Genomic DNA, 25,037 nt, shown 5'->3' on the forward strand with positions numbered 1-25,037 from the left:
TTTTAATGCTTAAATATGGATTACAAATAATAGTAAACGGCACCATATGATATCGAAGTAAGCCTCTATTAGTTGTGCGAAAATTGTGTGTAATACGTATTGCTGATGGAAATGTGTATTATAAAATACATAGGTTTCGTCCAAATGCTTAATAAACCGTCAGTTGACTATGCTAGGGGGAGGAGTATCTGTGCCTAAATTTCACTGATTGTGTTTACTTGAACCAAGTGTCAATGTTGTGTTTATTGTTATGGATGTGTAGATGTGCATGTGTGTGATATTTTTTCCGCGATGACAGACCACCAGGAAGAGTTCTTAAATGACTTTTTTAATAATGTGTCGCAGCTTAATTTTGAAAAGGCCAGGGAGCTAGCGGTGGGCATTATCTTCGCTTTAAGACTCTAGCAAACAAACGTACAGATCAGACGATTTTGTTGCGCAAAATATTTTCCCCGTCTGTGGGTCCCTATGACAAAACGATATGTTCGGCTTTGTGATTCTATACGTCTGATTTAATGTTATTAATATTTGGTTCAAAAATTTGTAATTATAGGGGTTGCAAATATGATTTCTGTGAGAAAACAATGTTTCAGTGTTACACTGCATGGAAGATCTCTCCAAAAAGCGTCATTTTAGTACGAATTGTTGTGCTGAAGTGTTGGGAACGTGATGTTGACACGTAAAAACTTTACAGATATGTATATGGAGAATTGTTATGAGAGGCAGAAATATAAATCGTAGAAAACCTGCATCTCGGAGATTCGTTAGTTTCATTATCATTCGCTAATCGTAATAACATCCCCATCCTCTTGTTTTGAAACTTTTAGACCCTTTGCTCTTTCCTTTCTTAGACGGAAGTTACACGATAGAAGACTAAAGTATGTTATTATTATAATTCGTTTGGTGTGACATTGAAAATATGTAGTAGACCAGATGACAGATATCATGTTTAAGAGTACTTTCCGGCCACCAATATCACACCAGCATAAACTTTCAATAGCACTTAAATTTTTTTCCTATTACTTCCAGATATTACAAGTAGAGATTCGTCCACAGGGTAAATAAGAATAGTCCTACTAGGCAGATGGGTAAAGTGTCCGTCAGATGTAACCAAAATCAGTGATGTCATCCATAAGTGACCATTGAAGATTTTTAAACTACCGTGCCGCTATGTTTATTCATTCGATAACATTTTAATGTTGCTTCAATTTATGTTCCTTGACCCAATATTGATATTTTATGTATAACTGAAACCAGTTAAATACAGAACAGTAATTCAAGTATCGTTTGTAGATTCAGTCTTTTCACTATTTACTGTTGAATAGTAGATGTATTGTGACAGCTATTTTGGAAAAGGTTACGTAAAATTCAAGTAGTAGATGAATCTCAAAACTTTTTACACTTTAGTCAGTGTTACATTCCAGGGGCATGGCTTAGCTACTCTTCCAGTTTGAACTTAGATTGTCGACACAACTACTGCTCATTGCTTTCCATTGTGTATGGAGTTTTGGACTTTGGAGGACAAGATGCTTGCAGGACCTGTCCACATCTGGGAAGCTGTCTTTTCGTATTTTTCTGTCTAATGAGAGCTATGCAAGATTGTTGCCATATTATATTGTTGGAGACAATCACCTGGGGACATACACATTTCCTAGTATAGGTATGTCATTCAGTGGCTGCTGCTGTTATCCAACATTTGTGCCATCCAGAGTTCAGGATGGATGTCTCTCTTATGTTTCTCAGGTTTCAAATGTGTTGGGACTTTGGTAAGCTCTCACCTAGCAGCTAGATTACCTTGATTCTCACTGATTTGCCACTGATATCACTGCCACACTTCCTAAATGCCACTAATATGTATATCTTCCTTAGACATCACCTTTCAGTTTGGAGTATTCCGTAATCAGAAACTTGATTCCAAGTAGCCTGTTTTGTGATAATCAGAGTCCAACATGATCACAATCATGTGATGCCTATACTTGTTGCTGTAATGTTAGTCTTACGAATGCAACAATCATGACATCATCAGTGCAGAAGAAGACCTCATGGAATAGTGTCCATGACTATGATGAACAACAGCTGTTGCAGCACCCCCACACCTGATGCAGAGCAGTGTTAACTTGTTGGATAGGACAGCTTCGAAGTGAATGCCACTTTTCATGCTCTTGTACACCCGTTTGACACAGTCAGGGATATCTCATGAAATTCCGTAAAACTTAGAGAGTTCTGAAAGTTTCTATGAGGAAGTGAATTTTTCAGTGATGGAAAGAAATATTATGAATTGTTTTGTTACAACTTACCCTGAGATTCTGCTCTGGAAAAAATCAGTTGTGGAATAGCACGAGGAAAAGTGGAAAACGCCATTGAATGATTTTAGTATTTGTTACTTGACAATAGGCTATCTCTAGTACATGAACTGTCCTCAGGAATCATGTTATGAGGGAAAAAAAGCCTACAGCCTGAGAACCCACAGACAGTAAAAATTGTCCATGGGTACTCAGCCTCTTGGTCTGTTTCTCTTTGCATGGTTGTGAGTGCAGTGGAGTGTAACTGTGAATTCATCATTCACACAAAAAGCAAGCTTTTTTTCTAATTTTGTAAAAAAATATACATACAGATCCATATTAGATAACACACGTTTTATAGACCTTGATGGTTGGTTAGTTTCAGTTTTTCACTGGTTTCAATATAAAGTAGTACTTTGCAGAATTTCTTGGACTGTCATGTTTCAAGTCATTTTACTTGCAATATGATGTGTCACTACGAAAGTCTATTGATATTACATTCTAGTGATAATAGTTTGAGGCATGTTCCTGTATGGATTTCTCATGTACTAGAAGTTATTGCCAAATGATAAGACACAGCATTAAATGGGTTGATAACCACCAATGACAGTAATAAAGGAAGAGTTTATCACTTTCAGTATCACTTCCAAAGTTTCAAAGTGTAGCCGAGCTTGAAAACAAAGCCATGATGTCATTGTATGGTGGAATTACAGATCATACCTGTAATTCTTGTATAACTTTGAGTTCACTGGTCTACATATAATTTTAGTATCTTTCCCACAGTTAACTGTTTTATGTAATCTGGGCTTCATGAGATATTTACAATCCTACATCTTGTTTCTTCAGGGAATAAACTGGAGTAGTATTTATGTCATTCATAATCTCACTTAACAGCATTGGAAATGATCAACCTATATCTGTGATGACAGTTTATGTAATTAAGCTGTTCACATTGTTTGTGCCCTGTCATTACCCTTAAAGGGAATAGTTCTGCAAATATAAACTTCTTGTTTCTTTGATTTGTTATTCACTATAAGTCTGTTCTCATAATTTCATGTGTTTTCAATATTTCTTTATGATCTTCTTTTTCATGCATTTTCCTCAACCATTTGTATTCTTTGATACAGGAAAAAGAACGAGAGATTTCGCGACTTGGGCTAACAGGACCATGGGGAATGCTGCTAACACATTTGTCTCAGGTAGCACTTGCTGAACGTTCCTATGTTGATTTAGGGTTTTTTGTAACAAAAAATAAAGGCTTCCTACGCAAAGATGTAAGTATTTTTGTTAAGGATATCTATTAATGACAAGTAAAATGCAATGTACATATCATTAATAAAGATCTCTATTCACCATATAGAAGAGATATTAGTCGCAGACAAGCACAACAGAAAGACTGCTATACATTTGAGATTTCAGCCAAAAGGCCTTCTTCTAAAATAGAGGACACACACACACAAACACATGTTCTTGCGAGCACAACTCACATGGTCCTGATCACTGTGTGTGGGCTCCGAGGCTGGATTTGGTGTCCAGAGACAGTGCTCATGCATGTGCAAGTTGTGCTTGCATGAATATGTGTGTGTTTTCTACTTTAGAAGAAGGCCATTTGGCTGAAAAGCTCAAATGTGTAGCTGTCATTCTATTGTGTCTGTCTGCAACTCAACATCTCCTCTATATGGTGAGAAGCAGTCTATTCTTACATTATTATCATTACTCTATCCTGGATTTTCCATTGTTTGCCCGTGTACAGTGCTATCGTTACAAATGTACTACATTCCAACACTTTTTTTTTTTTACATCTTTAACTTTACTGGAAAAATACCCAGGAAGTCATTAGTGTATGACATGTGTAAATCAAAGTAATTGCATGTTCTTTTTTTGTTAAAAAGGGACAGAGTTTAAGAAAATTGCAAAGTAATGTAGGTGGTGCATGTTATCATTAATATTGCCTATATCGAGAAACTGTAGAGGAGATGTAATTTTTTTACAATTTTACACTGCTACATTATCTGATTCAAAAGTTCTATACGAGCTGTTCAAAAAGTATCTGAGCTTATTTTTTTATTGTTGAAACCAACAATGTTATTGGGGTGCATGTACACTGTTTGTAGGCATACACAGTGGACAAGCCTAATTTTTTTCATGACTGCAGAAACAACCAGTTGCTGGCTAACTGTTGACAAGCGAACTCTTGAAGTCAGATTTTGTGTTGTGGGCAAAATCAGTGAAGAGTGGCACACTTTCAGGTTGTTGTTGTTGTGGTCTTCAGTCCTGAGACTGGTTTGATGCAGCTGTCCATGCTACTCTATCCTGTGCAAGCTTCTTCATCTCCCAGTACCTACTGCAACCTACATCCTTCTGAATCTGCTTAGTGTATTCGTCTCTTGGTCTCCCTCTACGATTTTTACCCTCCACGCTGCCCTCCAATGCTAAATTTGTGATCCCTTGATGCCTCAAAACATGTCCTACCAACCGATCCCTTCTTCTAGTCAAGTTGTGCCACAAACTTCTCTTCTCCCCAATCCTATTCAATACCTCCTCATTAGTTATGTGATCTACCCACCTTATCTTCAGCATTCTTCTGTAGCACCACATTTCAAAAGCTTCTATTCCATGAGTTCCCAAACTGGGCGGCTTCTATTCTCTTTTTGTCCAAACTAGTTATCGTCCATGTTTCACTTCCATACATGGCTACACTCCATACAAATACTTTTGGAAACGACTTCCTGACACTTAAATCTATACTCGATGTTAACAAGTTTCTCTTCTTGAGAAACGCTTTCCTTGCCATTGCCAGTCTACATTTTATATCCTCTCTACTTCGACCATCATCGGTTATTTTACTCCCTAAATAGCAAAACTCCTTTACTACTTTAAGTAATGCAGCAATGCAGGCTGCTATTCTCCCATGGAGACGATCGTAGAGATGCTGGATGTAGTCCTGTGGAACGGCTTGCCATGCCATTTCCACCTGGCGCCTCAGTTGGATCAGCGTTCGTGCTGGACGTGCAGACCGCGTGAGACGACGCTTCATCCAGTCCCAAACATGCTCAATGGGGGACAGATCCGGAGATCTTGCTGGCCAGGGTAGTTGACTTACACCTTCTAGAGCACGTTGGGTGGCACGGGATACATGCGGACGTGCATTGTCCTGTTGGAACAGCAAGTTCCCTTGCCGGTCTAGGAATGGTAGAACGATGGGTTCGATGACGGTTTGGATGTACCGTGCACTATTCAGTGTCCCCTCGACGATCACCAGTGGTGTACGGCCAGTGTAGGAGATCGCTCCCCACACCATGATGCCGGGTGTTGGCCCTGTGTGCCTCGGTCGTATGCAGTCCTGATTGTGGCGCTCACCTGCACGGCGCCAAACACGCATACGACCATCATTGGCACCAAGGCAGAAGCGACTCTCATCGCTGAAGACGACACGTCTCCATTCGTCCCTCCATTCACGCCTGTCGCGACACCACTGGAGGCGGGCTGCACGATGTTGGGGCGTGAGCGGAAGACGGCCTAACGGTGTGCGGGACCGTAGCCCAGCTTCATGGAGACGGTTGCGAATGGTCCTCGCCGCTACCCCAGGAGCAACAGTGTCCCTAATTTGCTGGGAAGTGGCGGTGCGGTCCCCTACGGCACTGCGTAGGATCCTACGGTCTTGGCGTGCATCCGTGCGTCGCTGCGGTCCGGTCCCAGGTCGACGGGCACGTGCACCTTCCGCCGACCACTGGCGACAACATCGATGTACTGTGGAGACCTCACGCCCCACGTGTTGAGCAATTCGGCGGTACGTCCACCCGGCCTCCCGCATGCCCACTATACGCCCTCGCTCAAAGTCCGTCAACTGCACATACGGTTCACGTCCACGCTGTCGCGGCATGCTACCAGTGTTAAAGACTGCGATAGAGCTCCGTATGCCACGGCAAACTGGCTGACACTGACGGCGGCGGTGCACAAATGCTGCGCAGCTAGCGCCATTCGACGGCCAACACCGCGGTTCCTGGTGTGTCCGCTGTGCCGTGCGTGTGATCATTGCTTGTACAGCCCTCTCGCAGTGTCCGGAGCAAGTATGGTGGGTCTGACACACCGGTGTCAATGTGTTCTTTTTTCCATTTCCAGGAGTGTAGTAACAAACGTGAGACTCTACTCACAAATGCCATGGAGGAATTGCAACGGGTATCTTGTCGTTAGTCACCGGTGATGAAATGTCCATTATATTTGAATTAAAAAAAAATGGGAACTTCCTCACAAAGTAATGTGATATGATACCAAAATTTATCTAAGACGCAAAAATTAACTGCAGAGCTTTCATGCACGCAGTAATAGCACACAAGGAAATATTATGTCTTGGAAGCGTATATTTCATTTCCTCTTCTCATATCAACGCCCTTGTTTTAGTATGAAGTGAGAAAATAAACACGAAAAATTAAAGTTCCTGAGAAGCATATAAGTCATTTCCTCTTCTCATATTATAGCTTTTGTTTTAGTATGAAGTAAAAAAATAAACAGTTTAGTGTTCTGAAGCATAATATGACACCAGATTATTATCGTAGGCGCTATCGGAAAAGCAAAAAGCAGGGAGCTGCCCATTCTTTTGTCCAACCGTATGTTTCCCTTCATGCATTACTACCGCTCGGAGATTCTTATTTAATGACTTGTGGGTATCAAGTTCTTCACCAGAATGAGCCTTGTGTTATCGTGCTAATTACACTATGGGAAAAATGCAACAAAGACGAGTTCCCCTTCCTGTCTTACGATTCGCGTATTGAGTTTGTATCTGCCTGCTTGTAGCTCTGCTACAAAAGAATTAATAATTTTGGTTTCAGCAAGTTTCGAAAGGCGAACAAAGGCAGGGTATATCTGACAGGCAAGCACATTACCTGGAAGCTAGCTACCATTTGGGGTGTCTTTGACTTACTTATTGGCCCAGTAGCCACTATGGCAGATAAATCGGAACAAAAGAGACGAGAGTAGTTGTATTTCCCGTGTGGTACGACTTCCCTTGACTCAAAAGCATTATCTGACATCTTTATGTTACATTTCAAAAGAAAATCACATTATTCAATTGAAATGACACGATAATATCAAGTGAATTTAGCAGGATAGTTCTGTGCTATCAAGGAAGTAACTCGTCACAGAGTTGCCAAACATATTCTGCGCTGTTGCCAAGTTTCAGTCATACTGCCAGGAAGGATACCAGCTGATGTGTTTTGTGAGTGACCTCGGAAGTGACTATAGCTTCGTCTCAAGAGCTGCGGGTGGCAAGGGCAGCAATATCCTCATTGTATGCCAATGAGTCTTATTCGCATTTCTTTAACTAGGTTTAGGAGCTAGAGTGTAATTACATGTAACACATCGATGCGATGAGTGCAAACTAAATGTCATAAAGTAATAACTGTGACAATTATTTGTGTTTTACTGTCTTAATCGGACCTAAACCTTGAAAGGGTATTCACCAGACGCGATTCTCAATTTTGGAGCTTCTCTAGTGGTTGAGTTAGAAATGTATCTTTGCTGTACAATATTGTTATTGAGATCACTGTCATTGGCACATCCGCCAGAAGACAGGCATGGCCTGGCTTTTCGTTGTCAGCTTTTCTGACGGATATTCTGCCTTTGCCGGAAACATGAAGACTTAAGGTGAATTCGAACATTCCATATGGCGAAAATTTGATGATTCTATTCTTCCAGCTCTAACATTCAAAAAACAATTACAATAAGCGGCAGAAAAGCGCCTGTAACCAACAATTAATAATGCAGAGATAATTAGTGGAATCTGACAAATTCCATCTGTGATTTGATAATTGTGAAAAACTACTTTTTTCGTCTGCACGGCACTGCAGTATGAACTCAAGGGTTTCATAGGACTCCTATACTGACTTTCGTTGTGATCGTTTTCAATGACAGTAGGGGAGGAGCAAAACCATCTGACTTGAAACATACTTTTCCAGTGGGATTTGAATCTCTGTCTACAGTTGCAGTAGCACGTCCAGTGAGGTATCAAGAATGTGAGCAATCACTCATTGTTATAGTATAGGCTAGGGCAGAAAGAAGCAGGTTTCTGACAAAGTAAACGATGAGAGACACTGTCGCTGTCACTTATTAAAGAGGAATTTTTCAGAAAATTACAACTGTATCTAATAAAATGAGTAGGTTGATGCAGCTCCAGTCCATCACTATCACTGAGTTGCCAAACATTTTCCGAATAGCACTTAAGATAAAAATGTGTGTGTGTGTGTGTGTGTGTGTGTGTGTCTGTTCTTTGGGACATTTCCGAAAGAAAATGGTTCAAATGGCTCTGAGCACTATGGGACTTGACATCTATGGTCATCAGTCCCCCAGGAACTTAGAACTACTTAAACCTAACTAACCTAAGGACATCACACAACACCCAGCCATCACGAGGCAGAGAAAATCCCTGACCCCGCCGGGATTTCCGAAAGAACAGACACTACGAATCGAAATAGATAGCCTTGTTAATCAATTAATATCGAAGGACAGATGTCCCAGCTGTCTCTGGCGTTAAAATAGAACAACGGCGTCAAATGAAAATTTGTGTCTGACCAGGTTCGAACCCGGATTCGTAGTGTCTTTTCTTTCGGACATGTCCGAAAGAACAGACACCACACATATATATCCATATTCAGGGTGTTTCAGTCGGAATAGTAGATATTTTAGCAGGTAGTAGTACAGACGAATTGCATAAAAAAATTCCAAATAAATGCGTCCACTTTTTATTGAGTACAGAGATACAGCTGTTAGTACGTAACGCTAACAAACTCACAGGAAAGGCAAATGAAGACGTTCAAAGTTGATTTTCAAAAATTTCCCCACCATCTTCAATGCACATTTGACTTCCCTTGATAACACCATGTGTAGCTCTTCTGAGGATGTCTTTGCGTTCTTTTATGAGGGCTGCGCTATTCATAATCCGAACGATCAAATCGGCTCTTGGGTTTACGTTTTCTTGGTAGACTTCGCCTTTAACCATCCCTGCAGGCAAAAATCCAAAGAAAAGGCCCGTGGACTTTGGTGGCCAAGAAAAGTGCCCATATCTACTGATCCATCTTCCGGGATATGTTAGGCTTGGATACTTTGTCACCTGACGACTGGGATGTGCAGGAGCCCCGTCATGCTAGAGGAACAAATGCATTCTTGTAGCCAAAGCAACCTCTTCCAATAACGGTGGAAGCTCATTTTCAAGGAAGTGTAGACAACTGGGTCCTGTCAATAAAAATTGGACTCATGCTACATGGAATTTTTTCTGCAATTTTTCTATACTACCGCCTTCTACAGTATTTACTATTCCTCCTGAAACATCCTGAATAATTATTCAGGTCTCTACGGGTCATCGAAAGTTTTCAGTGCTAGACGGACGTCATCGTCCGAATCCTCGAGGGAATACAGTGTGGCTGCGAGCGCGACGAATAATTGATGAGGGGGTGGGGGGGGGGGGGGCGAAGGTACCGCGCATGTGGTATGCAGCAAAGATGGGAATTCGCGCCTGACGAGGAGCGTGTGTAGATAGGTGCTGCAGAGAGGTTGGCTGCTGTGTCCTGATAGTGCCCACCGTCGGAGGTTCCAGTCCTCCCTCCGGCATGGGTGTGTGTGTTGTACATAGCGTAAGTTAGTTTAAGTTAGGGGCCGATGAGCTAAGCAGCTTGGTCCCGTAAGATCTTACCACAAATTTACAAAATTTTAAATCCAAAATACTGCATCTCAGTTCTTACAATAGTGCAATAGGTGCGCACTGATGTAACTGGAGAGAGACTCCAACTCGGATTGTGGTTAAGGGTGAATCCCAAGCTCCTGGCTACGAACAATTGGGAGCGGAGACTTAATATCATGGGGGACTTGTTAGAGGACAATGATATGCGATCGTTAGACCGACTGTAGAAAGTTCAGTTTATAAATGCACACATACATACATACCTGGCAAAATATATCATGTCGCAGCAGTCTTACCGATACCGCAGGTCATCGCACATAAAATACTAGCTGCAGCGTGTTGGTATACGTGGAAACAAAATATCGTCAAAGTATCCTTCAACACGGTGACTTTGCAGAGGCAAAACGGAGGACTTGGAATTAAAGACGTTAAATCTAGATGTGACGCACTGCTTCTAACTCGTGCTTTTAAACTAATACATCAGCTGGTCCCGGCGGAGGTTCGAGTCCTCCCTCGGGCATGGGTGTGTGTGTTTGTCCCTAGGATAATTTAGGTTAAGTAGTGTGTAAGCTTAGGGACTCATGACCTTAGCAGTTAAGTCCCATAAGATAAAAAACAACAACAACAAACTAATACATGCCACTAAGACAGGCATCACAAAACTTCAGTTCTTCTCGTTAGAACCTGGGGATAGGAACGCTCCTGTTAATGTAGCACATTTAGATGCCAGCCTACATTACGTCCGAAAGTACTATGTGATTGCACCTGTATAAGACTTCTACCAGCACAAACCAACATTAGAACCCTCTATGATTATATTAACAGACATGGACTTTACAACCCAATTCAGGTAAATTAACCTACTAAAAATTGGATGAACGTCTGGAAAAATATCAACAATAAAATTCTACCAACCAGAGTCAGTGCCGTATGGTACGACGTTGTAAACGAAACCATACCCACAGCGGAACGATTATGGAAAATGAAATTGAGACTATCTCCATACTGCGACAAATGTCGACTTGTAGAAACTGTAGCGCACATGTTCTTTTGTGAAAATAGAATCAGAATTTGGAACTGCAATAGGAAGAAATTAGCACTATCAACAGAACCGCAGGAAGTCATATACCGATAACTGAAGCTTTACAACCCGACTGGAAATGTTACCCGTCCGCAAAGAATAACAGTTTTTCGTGGCTTCTGGGACAGTTTGTGTTTTACGTGTTAACAAACAAAACTTCGAACTTAGAAGAGTACATGTTTTATATTGCAGAAGAACATTTTAAGCTGAAGAAGAATAACAAATATATTGGAATGGTTTCAAAATTTATTGTCTATTGCTTTATGAGGGCTACAAAGATGTGGACAGTTTTATTGATTAGAAGCAGAATACTATCCTTTCACTTTTTTTATTCCTGGAATCTTCTTTTACGTTGGTTCTAAAGTCAGAACTGTTCTAATTTGGCAAAAATCCTCCGACTCCGAAATTTCTTTCATTTGTTGAAAAATATGTGGCTTCCTTACAGACATCATAAGCATCCAGTGCATAATAACTTAAATTGTGAATATGTTTCTGAATGAATGTTTGTTATGTATTTTCCCGTCACCCTTTTGGCTGTTATAAGTTACGTTCTACAACGAACGCACGCCATTGGAGGCGGCAATCTGTAATTTATTTTACCTTAATTACTACCTCAATTTTGTTCTACAATTTAAAGCACATATGGGAACAAACATGGAATACATGGGATTAATGCAGCTACTCAGTGACAGGAATGGGGGAGGCATTGTGGCCAGGCCTCGGATCTTCGACCCCTGTCCTCTTTGCCTCCGCCTACCTGGTGCTGAAAGTCTTCTCAAACTTAAAAAAAAAAAAAAAAAAAAAAAAAAGTGCAGTGGTCAGCGCGTTTGTCTAGCAAGAAGGAGGTCCAGGTTCGAAGTCCGGTCGGACACAAATGTTCATCTGCCATCCTTGCTGTATTTCAAAGCGCTGTGACAGTGTGGAAGTCGGTCCTTCGCTATTTAAGATGCAATTGTTTTTTGAGACAATAGAGATGATTTGCGAACATTTGTCTTGCCATCAATGTAACGGGACTTCACCCGCATCCAACCGTTAGCCATTGCTTTGTCACGGCGCTAACCCATGTCATATACATGCGAATCAGATTGTTGCGCATATTTAGTAAAATAACGAATGGTCAGTATACAAGTATACAAGAACAGTAGAAGCAGGATTGCAGCGAACTGATCACTTAACCAAGTCCAACGTAGAGTACCTGTGTAATGAGTCATTCCAGCTGCGTAGCTGAGGGTAATATTTGTTAAGCAATTCACTGCAGAATTAATGTAATACCCGCATGATGATCTCTGTAGTCATACTGTATCATTAGCAGCTCGTGGATGGAGTACTATGTTCGTTAAATCGGATTACTAAAGCTGATGGTTCAAATGGCTCTGAGCACTATGGGACTCAACTGCTGTGGTCATAAGTCCCCTAGAACTTAGAACTACTTAAACCTAACTAACCTAAGGACAGCACACAACACCCAGCCATCACGAGGCAGAGAAAATCCCTGACCCCGCCGGGAATCGAACCCGGGAACCCGGGCGTGGGAAGCGAGAACGCTACCGCACGACCACGAGATGCGGGCCGCTAAAGCTGATACCAGATAAAGAGAAGCTACGACGCCACCACACTATCTTTATTTAGGTCATTGTAAGCAGTTTGACAACAACACCACCAAAACTACTGACGACCTGTACCATTATCAACACAAAGTTGTAACTCGCAGTGATTACAAGTTGCTTATGTTTGTCAAGAATAGCGGAAAGCGCCTCATGAAGGTGAAGTTCCATTTGCATTACGCCTGGGACAGAAAGAATCCTAAATAATAATAACAGGTCACAAAGCGAAGAGAAGTGTCGTGTATTGTCTCAAGTTCTTCCAGTCCGATATTAATTGAGTTCAAATGGTGCAAATGGCTCTGAGCACTATGGGACTTAACATCTGAGGTCATCAGTCCCATAGAACGTAGAACTACTTAAACCTAACTAACCTAAGCACCTCACACACATCCATGCCCGAGGCAGGACTCGAACCTGCGACCATAGTAGTCACGCGGTTCCGGACTGAAGCGCCTAGAACCGCACGGCCACCACGGCCGCCATTAATTGAGTTCCCGATGGTATCACAATAACGGGTTCTTTTAGCTATTGGAATACTCATATGTAAATAATCAAAGTGTAATTGCTAGAACGCTCAACTACCTTAATAACACGTCATTGTGGATTGAATACGACTCGGAAAGTGACGTTAATTTGACGTTTCCGTCAATCTCCTGACGTCTTACTGAATGAAGTCTGAAGTGCACGCACAGTTGTGTTGCCTGCCGCATGGATTCTGTGAAGTGTTGTGGCAGTTGGCAGATATTGCTGAAGACAGACATGTGCAAATATCCTCACTACTCTAGGGGAACTCGTCTTTGTTGCATTTTTCCATAGTGTAATTAGCACGATAACATAAGGCTTATTCTGGTGAAGAACTTGATACCCACAAGTCATTAAATAAGAATCTCCGAGCGGTAGTAATGCATGAAGAGAAACATACGGTTGGACAAACGAATGGACAGCTCCCGGGTTTTTGCTTCTCCGATAGCGCCTACGATAAGAATCTGGTGTCATATTATGCTTCAGAACACTAAATTGTTTATTTTTTTACTTCATACTAAAACAAAAGCTATGATATGAGAAGAGGAAATGACTTATATGCTTCTCAGGAACTTTAATTTTTCGTGTTTATTTTCTCACTTCATACTAAAACAAGGGCGTTGATATGAGAAGAGGAAATGAAATATACGCTTCCAAGACATAATATTTCCTTGTGTGCTATTACTGCGTGCATGAAAGCTCTGCAGTTAATTTTTGCGTCTTAGATAAATTTTGGTATCATATCACATTACTTTGTGAGGAAGTAATCTTGACCGATTACCAGATAATTGCCCACATGTGTTTTGTGAACGAGTTTACTTTTAGTAACCAACCCACCGACCATCTTATGTAAGATTTCTCGAAGGCGTAGGGGCATTGATTTCATTAAGTCGTCGATAGTGTAGCGTCATGGTTTACTTCCCATCACACGTTTTCTATATTCGTCTAAAGGTCGCTTGCATTGTAGATCCACATGGCAATGAGCTTGTTACCTCTGCCCACATATTCTCTATCTGGTTGATGTTCGGTGATCGTGGAACAAACGGCATTCATCCTCTCTTGGCCCTGAAACCAATCTTGCACTGCTCTGCTATGATGGATGGGGCTCTGCTCCTGTAAATAAACTGTTATCTCGTTATTTCATATATTTATATTCAAATAACGTATTTGTAATACGCACATTGTATTAGTATTTTCCATACTATTTAAGAATTCAGGCCCTGTCATAGGGAAGTCATCCCGATTCAACAGTCCGATTAAGAATGTGGTTTACCCAGTCTATCGTATGATGAGAGCCGTAGTCGGATTTCCACATTAAGATTGACTTGCTGAATCCGATTAGAACGATCTGGTATCGAAATGAAATTACAGAAATCGGATAATTTGAACTTCTGTATTGCAACAATGCTGGGCACATAATTCCTTCGATGGAGTAACATTTAGCAACTGATAAGAAAAAGTGAGAAATATGTCTACTAGCAGCAATGTAACGTAATTATAACCAACAACTACGTGATGGAAATACTGAATCGAACAACAATACACATCTACTTCAGTGGTGGAAAGATACACCATATCTGATTTGCTGATGACATAATAATAATAATAATAATCCCGTGTGACGGATAGGAGAAAGCCTCCCACATATGGGTGGTAGCGAGGAAATCAAATACTTGGGGTGAACCAAATACTAACACAATTCTGAACGGCTACTTAATCTGCTGAACACAAAATCCAGACACGTCTGAGTGAAAATCTCCTGTACTCTGATCACCGTCTGTTAGCTCAATGAGCTCGGCTGAAAAAATTTGCTTCCAAAGGCTTCAGCACACTCTGGTCCTGTCTGTTCCTGGTATCGCACAGGCCATACCAATGAAACACAAGCAAACATGAACTGTGCAAGCAGTCAACTTTACCCCAGATGGTACACAACCCGCCCGTCGAAGGGCAGCAGCTGGATTTTCGGATTCTGGGGAGTCAAGGCTAGCATGGCAGAGAATATCGGAGATCTCTGGTAAATTTCCCTACAACCATAAAACATCGATATATTGACGCCAAAACTAAAACTAAGTAATCTCACATAAGAAATTGACTGGCAAAAAATTCCATCCTTGCTCTTCAAGAACCACGACTAACTGACAATGAAACCTTGCATTACAGAAACCATCGCATCTTCAAGAGCGAAACACAATAAAATGTAGCGAAAGGCGTACCAATCTTCAGCATGACATTTCTCGAACACAGATCTATCAACACCTCTGTCAAAGAAATCACACCCATCAACAATCGACGTATGACTATGCTCATTTAGAGGAACAAACAAAAATATACTCTCATCAATGCACATCCCCCCACCAACATCAAAAATAAGAAAAACACCGAAAATGTCGAAAAATTCTGTAATGCACATGAAAAAACTATAAGCAAAATTCACCAAGAGACGTGAAAATACTAATGGGAGACTTCAACTTTCTATTTGCAACAGAAAAAACCTATTGAAAAATCACTGGTACAAAATCAACACACCGAAGCACTTACCCCAACTGCACACGTCGGACTGACATTTGCCAGCATTTCAACCTCAAAATGATGTCTACCTACTTAAGGAAAAAACCAGTTCTCAGGTAACATGCTTGGTTACCAGGTGCAAGCTGCTTTCGTTCGCCTTTCGAGACTCGCTGAAAGCCAGATTTTTAATTCTGTTGTAGCAGAGCTACAAGCAGGCAGATACAAACTCAAGGGAATCGTAAGACAACGCTCCAGCAAAATTCGTCTTGCTGCTTTTAGTACCTTTTAGAGTCAGAGAGAAAACCTTACGGTACTGCAAAATTCATAATTCCACTTTTGTTTTCAGCCGACATATTTTTTGTTGTGAATACATAATTTTATCTATGAACTGCCTCTTTTTCATAATACTTGCGAATGGCACATGAAATGAAGTGAATACAGACCTTTTCGAAGTCAAAAGTCGGTAATATCCTACTAATTAGTGTTAAAATAGGCTCAATCGTCTTACAGATACTTAATGCATTACTGCCGTCGTGATGTTTCGGTAGTAAGCTGAATTTATTTTGTGTTAGTACAGGAAATATTTTAATTGCGTTTTCCATTAGTTTACTGAACGCAACAGTAATCATCAAAGAGAAATTAATCAGCAGCAGAATTTTCTTTCACGATATCTAAAACAAACTGACAATGCTAAAGTAGTTTACAAATTCCACGCCCGTAGAAACCTACTGGTTCTAACAATGTCATTAAACCAGTGTACAGTGTAGTTTGAAGAGTATTTTCGTCTAGAAATGAATTGCCTTGACGGATAATCGATTAAGAACAGGAAAGGTAAATTCTAAGAGAATGTGACGAGAGAGACAAGTGCTTGAGAGAGGACTTCCCTATCAATACAAGTGCCTGAGAGACGACTTTCCCATCAATCTCCTGGATAGTTTTGTTTCTCAAATCGACAGAGCGCGTTATCAAACAGTAGTACAGGTGATATAGTTTTGTCGGTCGATTTTCATACGCTGCGACCGAAAGGTGTCTCAGCTGTTAGCAACAAATTCCTGCTGTGATACACACACTCCTTGTGGCAGAATTCCTAGCCCAAAACACATTTTTGGAGCTATCAGATGTAAACTATTATGTTCACTCTACCCTTTGCTCGAGTTTATGTCTTTTGGTGGGGCTCAGCCTTTCATTTCTTCTTAGAAGTTAACGATAAAGGCATCATAACTCGTCACCAGCAACAGTACTGCATAGGTATGCTCAATGAGCGACCTGATGACGTTCAATAATAGTCACTCCGTTTATTTTTGATGTTTCGAATTAGAGCAAGCAGTACTCCTACACCAGCTTCTGAACTTTCCGTGTTGGATGCAAATGTCGCATGATGGTTAAATGGTAATCCATCACGTATATCAGTAGTCGAGACTTCCTTAATGTGGAAAATCATTCATGCCAGAACGATCTTTGTTGAAACAAGAATATCTTTTTCTGGCGTGTTTTTCCCAAAAGCACTCGCTCCACACACAATTCAAATCTTTCTAGCTGCCTCCTCTGCATTCATCCCTCTGTTATACCAAAAGTAAATATTGTGTTGCAGATGTTACGTCTTTTTCCACTTGCGACTCAATGTTACAGCGCTTAAGCGTAGTTCATGATTTTCGAGTATGCAAAATCCAATGCTTAACTGCGAGATGATAACTAGAACTTCAAATTTGAAAATGACAGTTGATACATACACTGACGGCGTCGCGCCGCGTGCACATGGGAGGCGCCGGATTTCAGGCGGCGGGTGACGTCTGGCCGGTGGCCGGTAGCCGCTGCAGCGCGAGGAAACGCTCGAGCGTAAGCTGTTCTAATCACGACGCAGCCATGAGCTGTCCTGCGGAATTGTTTCTGGAAGTTCTTGTTATTGCTGGTGTGTAGAATGTGAAACGAATTATGTTCGATGTTCAGTCTGACTCATAACTTTACGACGAGGACCGAAAAGTGGTAAAAAAAAAAAAAGTTCAGTAGGACGCGGACAGGCGACCATAAGTTTAGAATGCCCGACGGTATCCACTACACCACAGGCTCACACAATGCGACAACGTGTCGGAAGGAGACAACACTCTCCTCGACACTTCCGCAACTTACAGTGGTGCCAGATTGTACAGACAGCCGGACTTAGAGTTGTCTGGGGCGGTCACTTTTTTTGGTCACCTTAAGTGAACGATTCGGACTTAGTCTCTGTAGCGGCCGGCCGGCGATCAGTTTTTATGAAGACTGTACATAAGCAATGTTCAAGTATTGCAGATAAGTTACAGCAAAAATTCCCCAAACCAAATATAACACCTTAAATATTAATACACTAAATACAATGATGTTACTTCCAACCACAGAGAATGAAGTCAATAAAACTGTTCAAAAACTAAAAAATAAATAGTCAGTAGGCTAAGATGAAGTATCAATATGTGTACTGAAACAATGTATAGAGATTATACAAGGCCCCTTAACAATTATAATCAATGAGTCCTTCACATCATGGACATTTCCAGAGTACTTAAAACAGGCAAGAGTTGTATCTTTGCTTAAGAAAGGTAATGTAGAAGACATAGAAAATTACCGGCTCATTTTCCTGCTGTCGCCATTCTCAAAAGTAATAGAAGCAATTATGAAAGACAAAGTAATGAATTACCTGAATAAATACAACCGTTTAATCGAAACACAGTTTGGATTCCGAAGTGGCAAAAATACGGAGTCAGCCATAGTAGAGTTCACGACAGTTGTACTTGTAGTTCTTGACAAAGATGAGTGTGTCACAGGAATATTTTTGGATCTTTCTAAGGCCTTTGATACAGTTGACCACAACATTCTATTGGGAATAAGAGAGTTAGCTAATGACTGGTTTCAATCATACCTAGCAGATAGGGTACAAAGAGCAGAGACAACAGACACTTCAAACAGATCTAAATGTTTAGTGAAAACCTTATCACAACCAAAATACATTAACATAGGGGTTCTGCAAGGTATCATATCAGAACATATACTATTCCTGATATACATCAATAACTTTCCCAGTAGTGTTAGTTATGGTGAAAAAATGCTCTCTGCTGTTGATAGCAATATTATAGTCACTGAGCAAACAAGAGAACTCCTTGTAGAGGAAGCAAATGAAGCTCTCAAGGAAGTTTACGATAAGCAATAAAGTGACATTGAACATAAAGAAAACAAATGCCATGAATTTCAGTTTGAAGAGGGAAAATGACAATGTTAAATTAAATGTAAATGGCATGCCTATAGACTGTGTAACGAATGCAAAATTACTGGGAATGAATATTGATTCTCAGTTGACATGTTGTGAACACACAAAGGTACTTGCAAACAGAATGTCATTAACATGTAATGTCCTTAGAATCCCTGTCATTAGTGTGTAACATGCTGTGTCTTTTAGTTACATGCTATTCATATGTACATTTCATTCTTAGATATGGCATTCTTTAGTGGGGAACAAATGCACAAAATATGAACACAGTTTTCAAACTCCAGAAAAGAGCCATAAGAATCATGACCAAAAATGTTAGTTGAGCTCATTGAAAGGATCTGTTCAAAACGCTGGGGATTTTAACTGCTACGTGTGAATACATTTATCAGTCAGTTGTACACATTGGTAATTACTGCACAAACAGTTCTGTCCATGATCATGGAACAAGAGCTAGACTCAACTTACATTTGCTAATAAAAAATAAACATAAAACTCAAAACAGCATTTTCTAGCAAGGAATAAAACTGTACAATCGCTTTCCAGGCAAATTTTCTTTTAACATAGGGAACAGGTGATAGTGACAAGTCAGGAGTGTAGGGTGTGTGGGTGATTATGTTCCACTGAAACTGTTGCAGGATAGCAACGGTTTCCTGAGCAATGTGTGGGCGAGTGTTGTCATGGAGAATGTGTATGCTCTTGCTCAACATTCCTCTTCTCTGGTTCTGAATTGCCCATTTGAGTTTTTTCAGAGTCTCACAGTACGTGACAGGTTTAATTGTGGTCCCAGCGATTCAGCTCCGATGACGAGGTGAAAGAAGGGGTTCATAACTTTCTGAATAGCATGGCGGCGAACTGGTATGACATGGTCATACAAAAACTGCCACAGCGTCTAAAAAATGCATCGAGAGAAATGGTGATTATGTGAAAAAATAGCTAAATGTTCATGCTGTAAACTGATGTAAACCATTGTAGAAATAAACAAGTCTATGTACTTATAAAAAAATGGGAGACCTTACTTTTGGGATTACCCATGTACATTAATATATAACATATTAAATATATATTAAATATTATTGTATATTATTAAATACTGTGATGCCACACTGTTCACTCATATCTCACTGTCAGTCACTGCCCACACTATACACACATTTTTGCATGACACTTCACTCACTACACACACAAGCTCACACACACAGGTGATCTCTGGGCCAGCTATATGTTCAAGCTATAAATTGATGTTAACGCTTGTAGAAATAAACAGGACTATGTACTTATAAAAATGGGAGACCTCACTTTTGGGATTACCCATGTACATTAATATATAACATATTAAATATATATTAAATATTATTATATAATATTAAATAATGTGATGCCACACTGTTCACTCATATCTCACTGTGGGTCACTGCACACACTATACACACATTGTTTCACAACACTTCACTCACTACACACACACACACACATACACACACACACACACACACTGGTGATCTCTGGGCCATTTTCTGTACCACAATTTCATAATGTTCGAACACAACATATGTTCCAAAATCCTGCTGCATATCGACATTAATGTTATGGACCTGTAATTTAGTGGATTACTCCTACCACCTTTCTTGAATGTTGATGTGACACGTGAAACTTTCCAGTCCTTGGGCCATGGGAGATCTTGACATGTTAAGGAGGGAGAAGGGTAAAGAGAGGTGGGAAGTGGCAACAGGCAACAGGAGGAACAGGCCAAGAACTTTATCTGACAGCTTCATGGTGAATTTGGAAAATAGATTTGACCTGTTGCGTCAGTTAGAAACTGGTGAGCCTCAAGCAGTTGCAGGGGTAGACAGGGCTCAACAAACTTTCAGCAGAAAATTGAAAAGTAAGAAAGTAGGGAAATCAATAAAGAGAAAGAAAGTGTTGTTGTTAGGTAGTTCCCTTGGAAGAGATGTTGGCCAACTTTTGCAAGATGAACTACGATCAGAATACCAGGTCACCAATTTTTTTAGCCTGGTGCTTGTCTGGAGCAGGTGACAGAGGGTTTAGGATAACTTTGCAAGGATTTCACTAAGGAAGACATCGTGGTTATAGTGGGTGGGGCAGGTAATAGTATTGACAGAGATCCTGGGTACAGTATAGAGTGTGACTTGGCAAAGATTGCATCAGCATCGAAGCATACTAGTGTTGAGTTTGTATCTGTTCTTGGGTGCCATGACCGACCTCATTTGAACTCTTCTGTCAAGAGAGTTAATTTGGAGTTGGAACGGTTGCTTATGTCGGGTGCAGGGTCACACATTGGTGTGGTTCCTGTTGATTCTCTCAATAGGTGGGATTATACTAGGCATGGCCTTCACTTCAACAGGAAGGGGAAGGGTAAACTGGTTGGGAAAATAGCAGGAAATTTAAAGGGGGGAGGCACTATCATGAGCGATAAAATACCAGTGGTTATTGGGTTAAGAAAAGACCCTTTTTTACGTTAGTGAGGACAGAAAGAAACCAAATTTTAAGAGAGGTTAGGAAGAGGTTAGGACTGAGACAATCCTACAGTTTGAGAAAGAGACCAAAAAACATAATTCTAGCTTATTACATCAGCATAAGGAGCCATTTGTTAAGAATTTTCTACAGTCAGCAGATGTTTTAACTCTACCCAATTTTTACTCAGTCAATATGGAATGTCAGCTATCTTTATTGCATCAAAATATTCGAGGACTGAGAAATAAAATTAATGAATTAATTATCTTCATAGATGAATTTGAGTTTTCAAATCCAGCTGACATAATCTGCCTCTCTGAACATCATGTGACCACTGGTATCGAACTTTTAAGTGTTACAGGGTTTAGGTTAGCGTCTCTCATTTGTAGATCAGAAATGGAGAAAGGAGGAGTTGCCACATTCATCAGGAACTGTCATAAATGTAAGAACATAGACATTCATAAATTTTGCCTAGGACACTATATGGAAGCATGTGCAACAGAAGTAGAATTTCACAAAATATCCTTCATAATATTAAGTGAATATCGAGCACCTGCAGGTAACTTTAATCTGTTCGTAAACCACCTTGAATCCTTACTGGCCCATTTAACAACCAAAAACAACGAAATAGTGGTTGCTGGTATTTCAATGTAGATTTCCTTAAAGACTCTCCCAATAAGAACTTATTTGAGTTAGTAACACTATCATTCAACTTAATTCCCACTGTAAAGTTCCCCACTAGGGTAGCCAATTTCTCACTTATAGCCATTAATAATATCTTATAGAAAAGTCCAATGAACAAAATTATATTACAAAAGCAATAGTCAATGGCCTCTAAAATCATGACATCCAGTTCCTTCTGTTAAATGTTAACACTGAACAGGATATAAAATCCTTTAAATCTGAGCTCAAGACAGTAATCAATAAGCCAAAAATTGATTATTTTACGACAGTCCTCAGAGACATTCACTGGACTGATGTTTACAATGCTCTTGGCAGGAATGAAAAATATAACACTTTTGCTAATAAAGTGCTTACCTTATTCGAACACTGTTTTCACCAAAAACTTACCAACGTTAGAGCTAAGTCTACAAAGAAGCCATGGATTACTCGAGGAATAGGGGCATCTTGTAAAACAAAAATAAAACTGTATCTGTCAATCTGATACAGTTCCGATGTTGATGTTATAGCACATTACAAGAAATACTGCAAAATATTAAAGACTGTAATATGGACATCAAAGCAAATATATTACAAGGAAAAGATAGTCATATCAGATAACAAAATAAAGACAATATGGGATATAGTGAAGGAGGAGACCGGTAGAACCACACATGAAGAGGGACAAATAGCATTAAGAGTAAATGATACATTGGTGACAGATGTGTATAGTGTCATAGAACTTTTTAACGAACATTTCATAAGTATCTATACTTACAGTGTAATGTGCTTAATTCATTAGATAAAAAATTGCAGGCAACTGGTATATTTTGTGATCTGTCAAAGGCATTTGACTGTGTAAATAACAATATCCTTTTAAGTAAATTAGAATATTATAGTGTGACAGGAAATGCTGCAAAATGGTTCAAATCTTATATCTCTGTCAGGAAACAAAGGGTTTTATTAGGAAAGAGACATGTATCAAGCTACCAGGCATCATCCAAATGGGAATTAATTACATGTAGGGTCCCACAAGGTTCCATTTTAGGGCCCTTACTTTTTCTTGTGTATTTCAATGACCTTTCATCAGTAACATTACCACATGCCAAGTTCTTTTTGTTTGCCGATGATACAAACATTGCAATAAATAGCAAGTCAACAGTAGTCTTAGAAAATCAGCTAATAAAATATTTGTGGATATTAATCACAGGTTCCTAGCCAATTCCTTATCACTAAACTTTGAAAAAACACACTACATGCTGTTCAGAACTTGTAAGGGGTGTCCCACAAGTATATGCCTGACATATGATGACAAGCAGACAGAAAAAGTGGACAGTGTTAAATTCTTGGGATTACAGCTTGATAATAAATTCAACTGGGAATGGCACACCACAGAACTGCTGAAGCGTATCAACAAATCTCTATTTGTAATGCGAATTGTGTCAGACATAGGGGATATAAAAATGAAAAAGCTGGCATACTATTCTCACTTTCATTCCGCAACATCAGATGGGATCATTTTATGGGGTAATTCATCAAGCCAAGCTAAAGTTTTCCGGGCACAAAAATGTGCAGTAAGAGTTATATGTGGTGATAACTCAAGAATATCCTGCAGAAGCCTTTTTAGGGAACCAGGGATACTAACTACTGCTTCCCAGTATATTTATTCTTTAATGAAATTTGTCATTAAAAATATATCACTTTTTCATACCAACAGCTCAATTCATGGAATCAATACTAGAAATAAGAATAATCTTCACAAGGATTTAAAGTCACTTACTCTTGTACAAAAAGGTGTGCATTATTCAGGAACACACATTTTCACTAACTTGCCAGCAGCCATAAAAAGTTTAACAATAAATGCAATTCAGTTTAAGAGAACCCTAAAGGATTTATTGGTGGCCAACTCCTTCTACTTCATTGATGAATTTCTCAGTAGAACCCACTGATTTGTGTATATATATATATATATATATATATATATATATATATATATATATATTTGTGTGTGTGTAAGTACAATTTAACTTCTCCACCATTTCAGTGCAGTAATGTGTTCATTATAAATAAGTATTATAGTTGTTGTATTACACGTTTATTACCTTATAAATAACTAAAAAACATTTTTTGTTTGAGTTGTAAATATTTGTCATGTATTGTTGTTTTTTCTGACATGTTCTACATCCTGGAGGACCTTCTCACTACGGATAAATTGGAATGAAAGTAAATCTAATCTAATCTAATCTACGGATCTTTCTTCAAGTGAACTGTGGAAAATGATCATTAAGTATGGAGCTATTGCATCAGCATACTCTGAAAGTAACCTAATTGGTATACAGTATGGATCGAATTCGTTCAGTGATTTAAGTTGCTTCACCACTCCGAGGATATCTACTTCTATGTTACTCGAGTTGGCAGCTGTTCTTTATTCGAATTCAGGAATATTTACTTGGGAAGGCTGTGTTTAGTATCTCTGCTTTGGCACCACTGTCTTCAATAGTAGCTCCACTGCCATCACATCTTGCAACTAGCATACTTCACATACGACCAGAATCTCTCTGGATTTTCTGCCAGGTTTAGAGATAAAGTTTCGTTGTGGAAACTATTATAAGCATCTCCCATTGAGGTCCGTCCTAAATTTCGAGCTTATGTAAAAGATCGCCAATCTTGGATATTTTGCATCTGTTTAAATTTGACATGCTTTTTCGTTGTTTCTGCAACAAGGTTCTGACCAGTTTTGTGTACCAAAGAGGATCAGCTCCGTCATTTGTTAATTTATTTGGTATACATCTTTCATTGGTTGCCAACACGATTGCTTTGAATTCAAGCCACATGTGATCTACACTTATATTGTTAATTTGGAAGGAGTACAGATTGTCTCTCTGGAAGGTACCAAGTGAATTTTTATCTGCTTTTTTGAATAGGTATATTTTTCGTTTAGTTCTGACGGATTTGAGAATTACAATATTCAGTCTCACTACAACAACCCATGTTCACTAAT

General features: G+C 39.7%; 1 protein-coding gene across 5 annotated transcripts in view; it reads left to right on the forward strand.

Moving 5' to 3' along the window:
• The first annotated feature begins 206 nt into the window (after positions 1-206).
• The window catches only part of LOC126237445 (KICSTOR subunit 2-like), a 93,715-nt gene continuing 68,884 nt past the window's right edge, over positions 207-25,037 (forward strand). For 2 of the 5 annotated variants that reach the window (XM_049947567.1, XM_049947571.1), the window contains exon 1: positions 207-375. In XM_049947567.1, the coding sequence (XP_049803524.1) occupies positions 292-375 (84 nt within the window). In that variant the 5' untranslated portion in view covers positions 207-291. Of the gene's footprint in view, positions 376-3,409; positions 3,557-25,037 lie in introns of those variants that run through there. The other 3 variants (XM_049947566.1, XM_049947570.1, XM_049947572.1) reach the window with 3 other exon arrangements.

Source organism: Schistocerca nitens, chromosome 2 (assembly GCF_023898315.1).
Source record: "Schistocerca nitens isolate TAMUIC-IGC-003100 chromosome 2, iqSchNite1.1, whole genome shotgun sequence".
Taxonomy (NCBI): Eukaryota; Metazoa; Arthropoda; class Insecta; order Orthoptera; family Acrididae; genus Schistocerca; species Schistocerca nitens.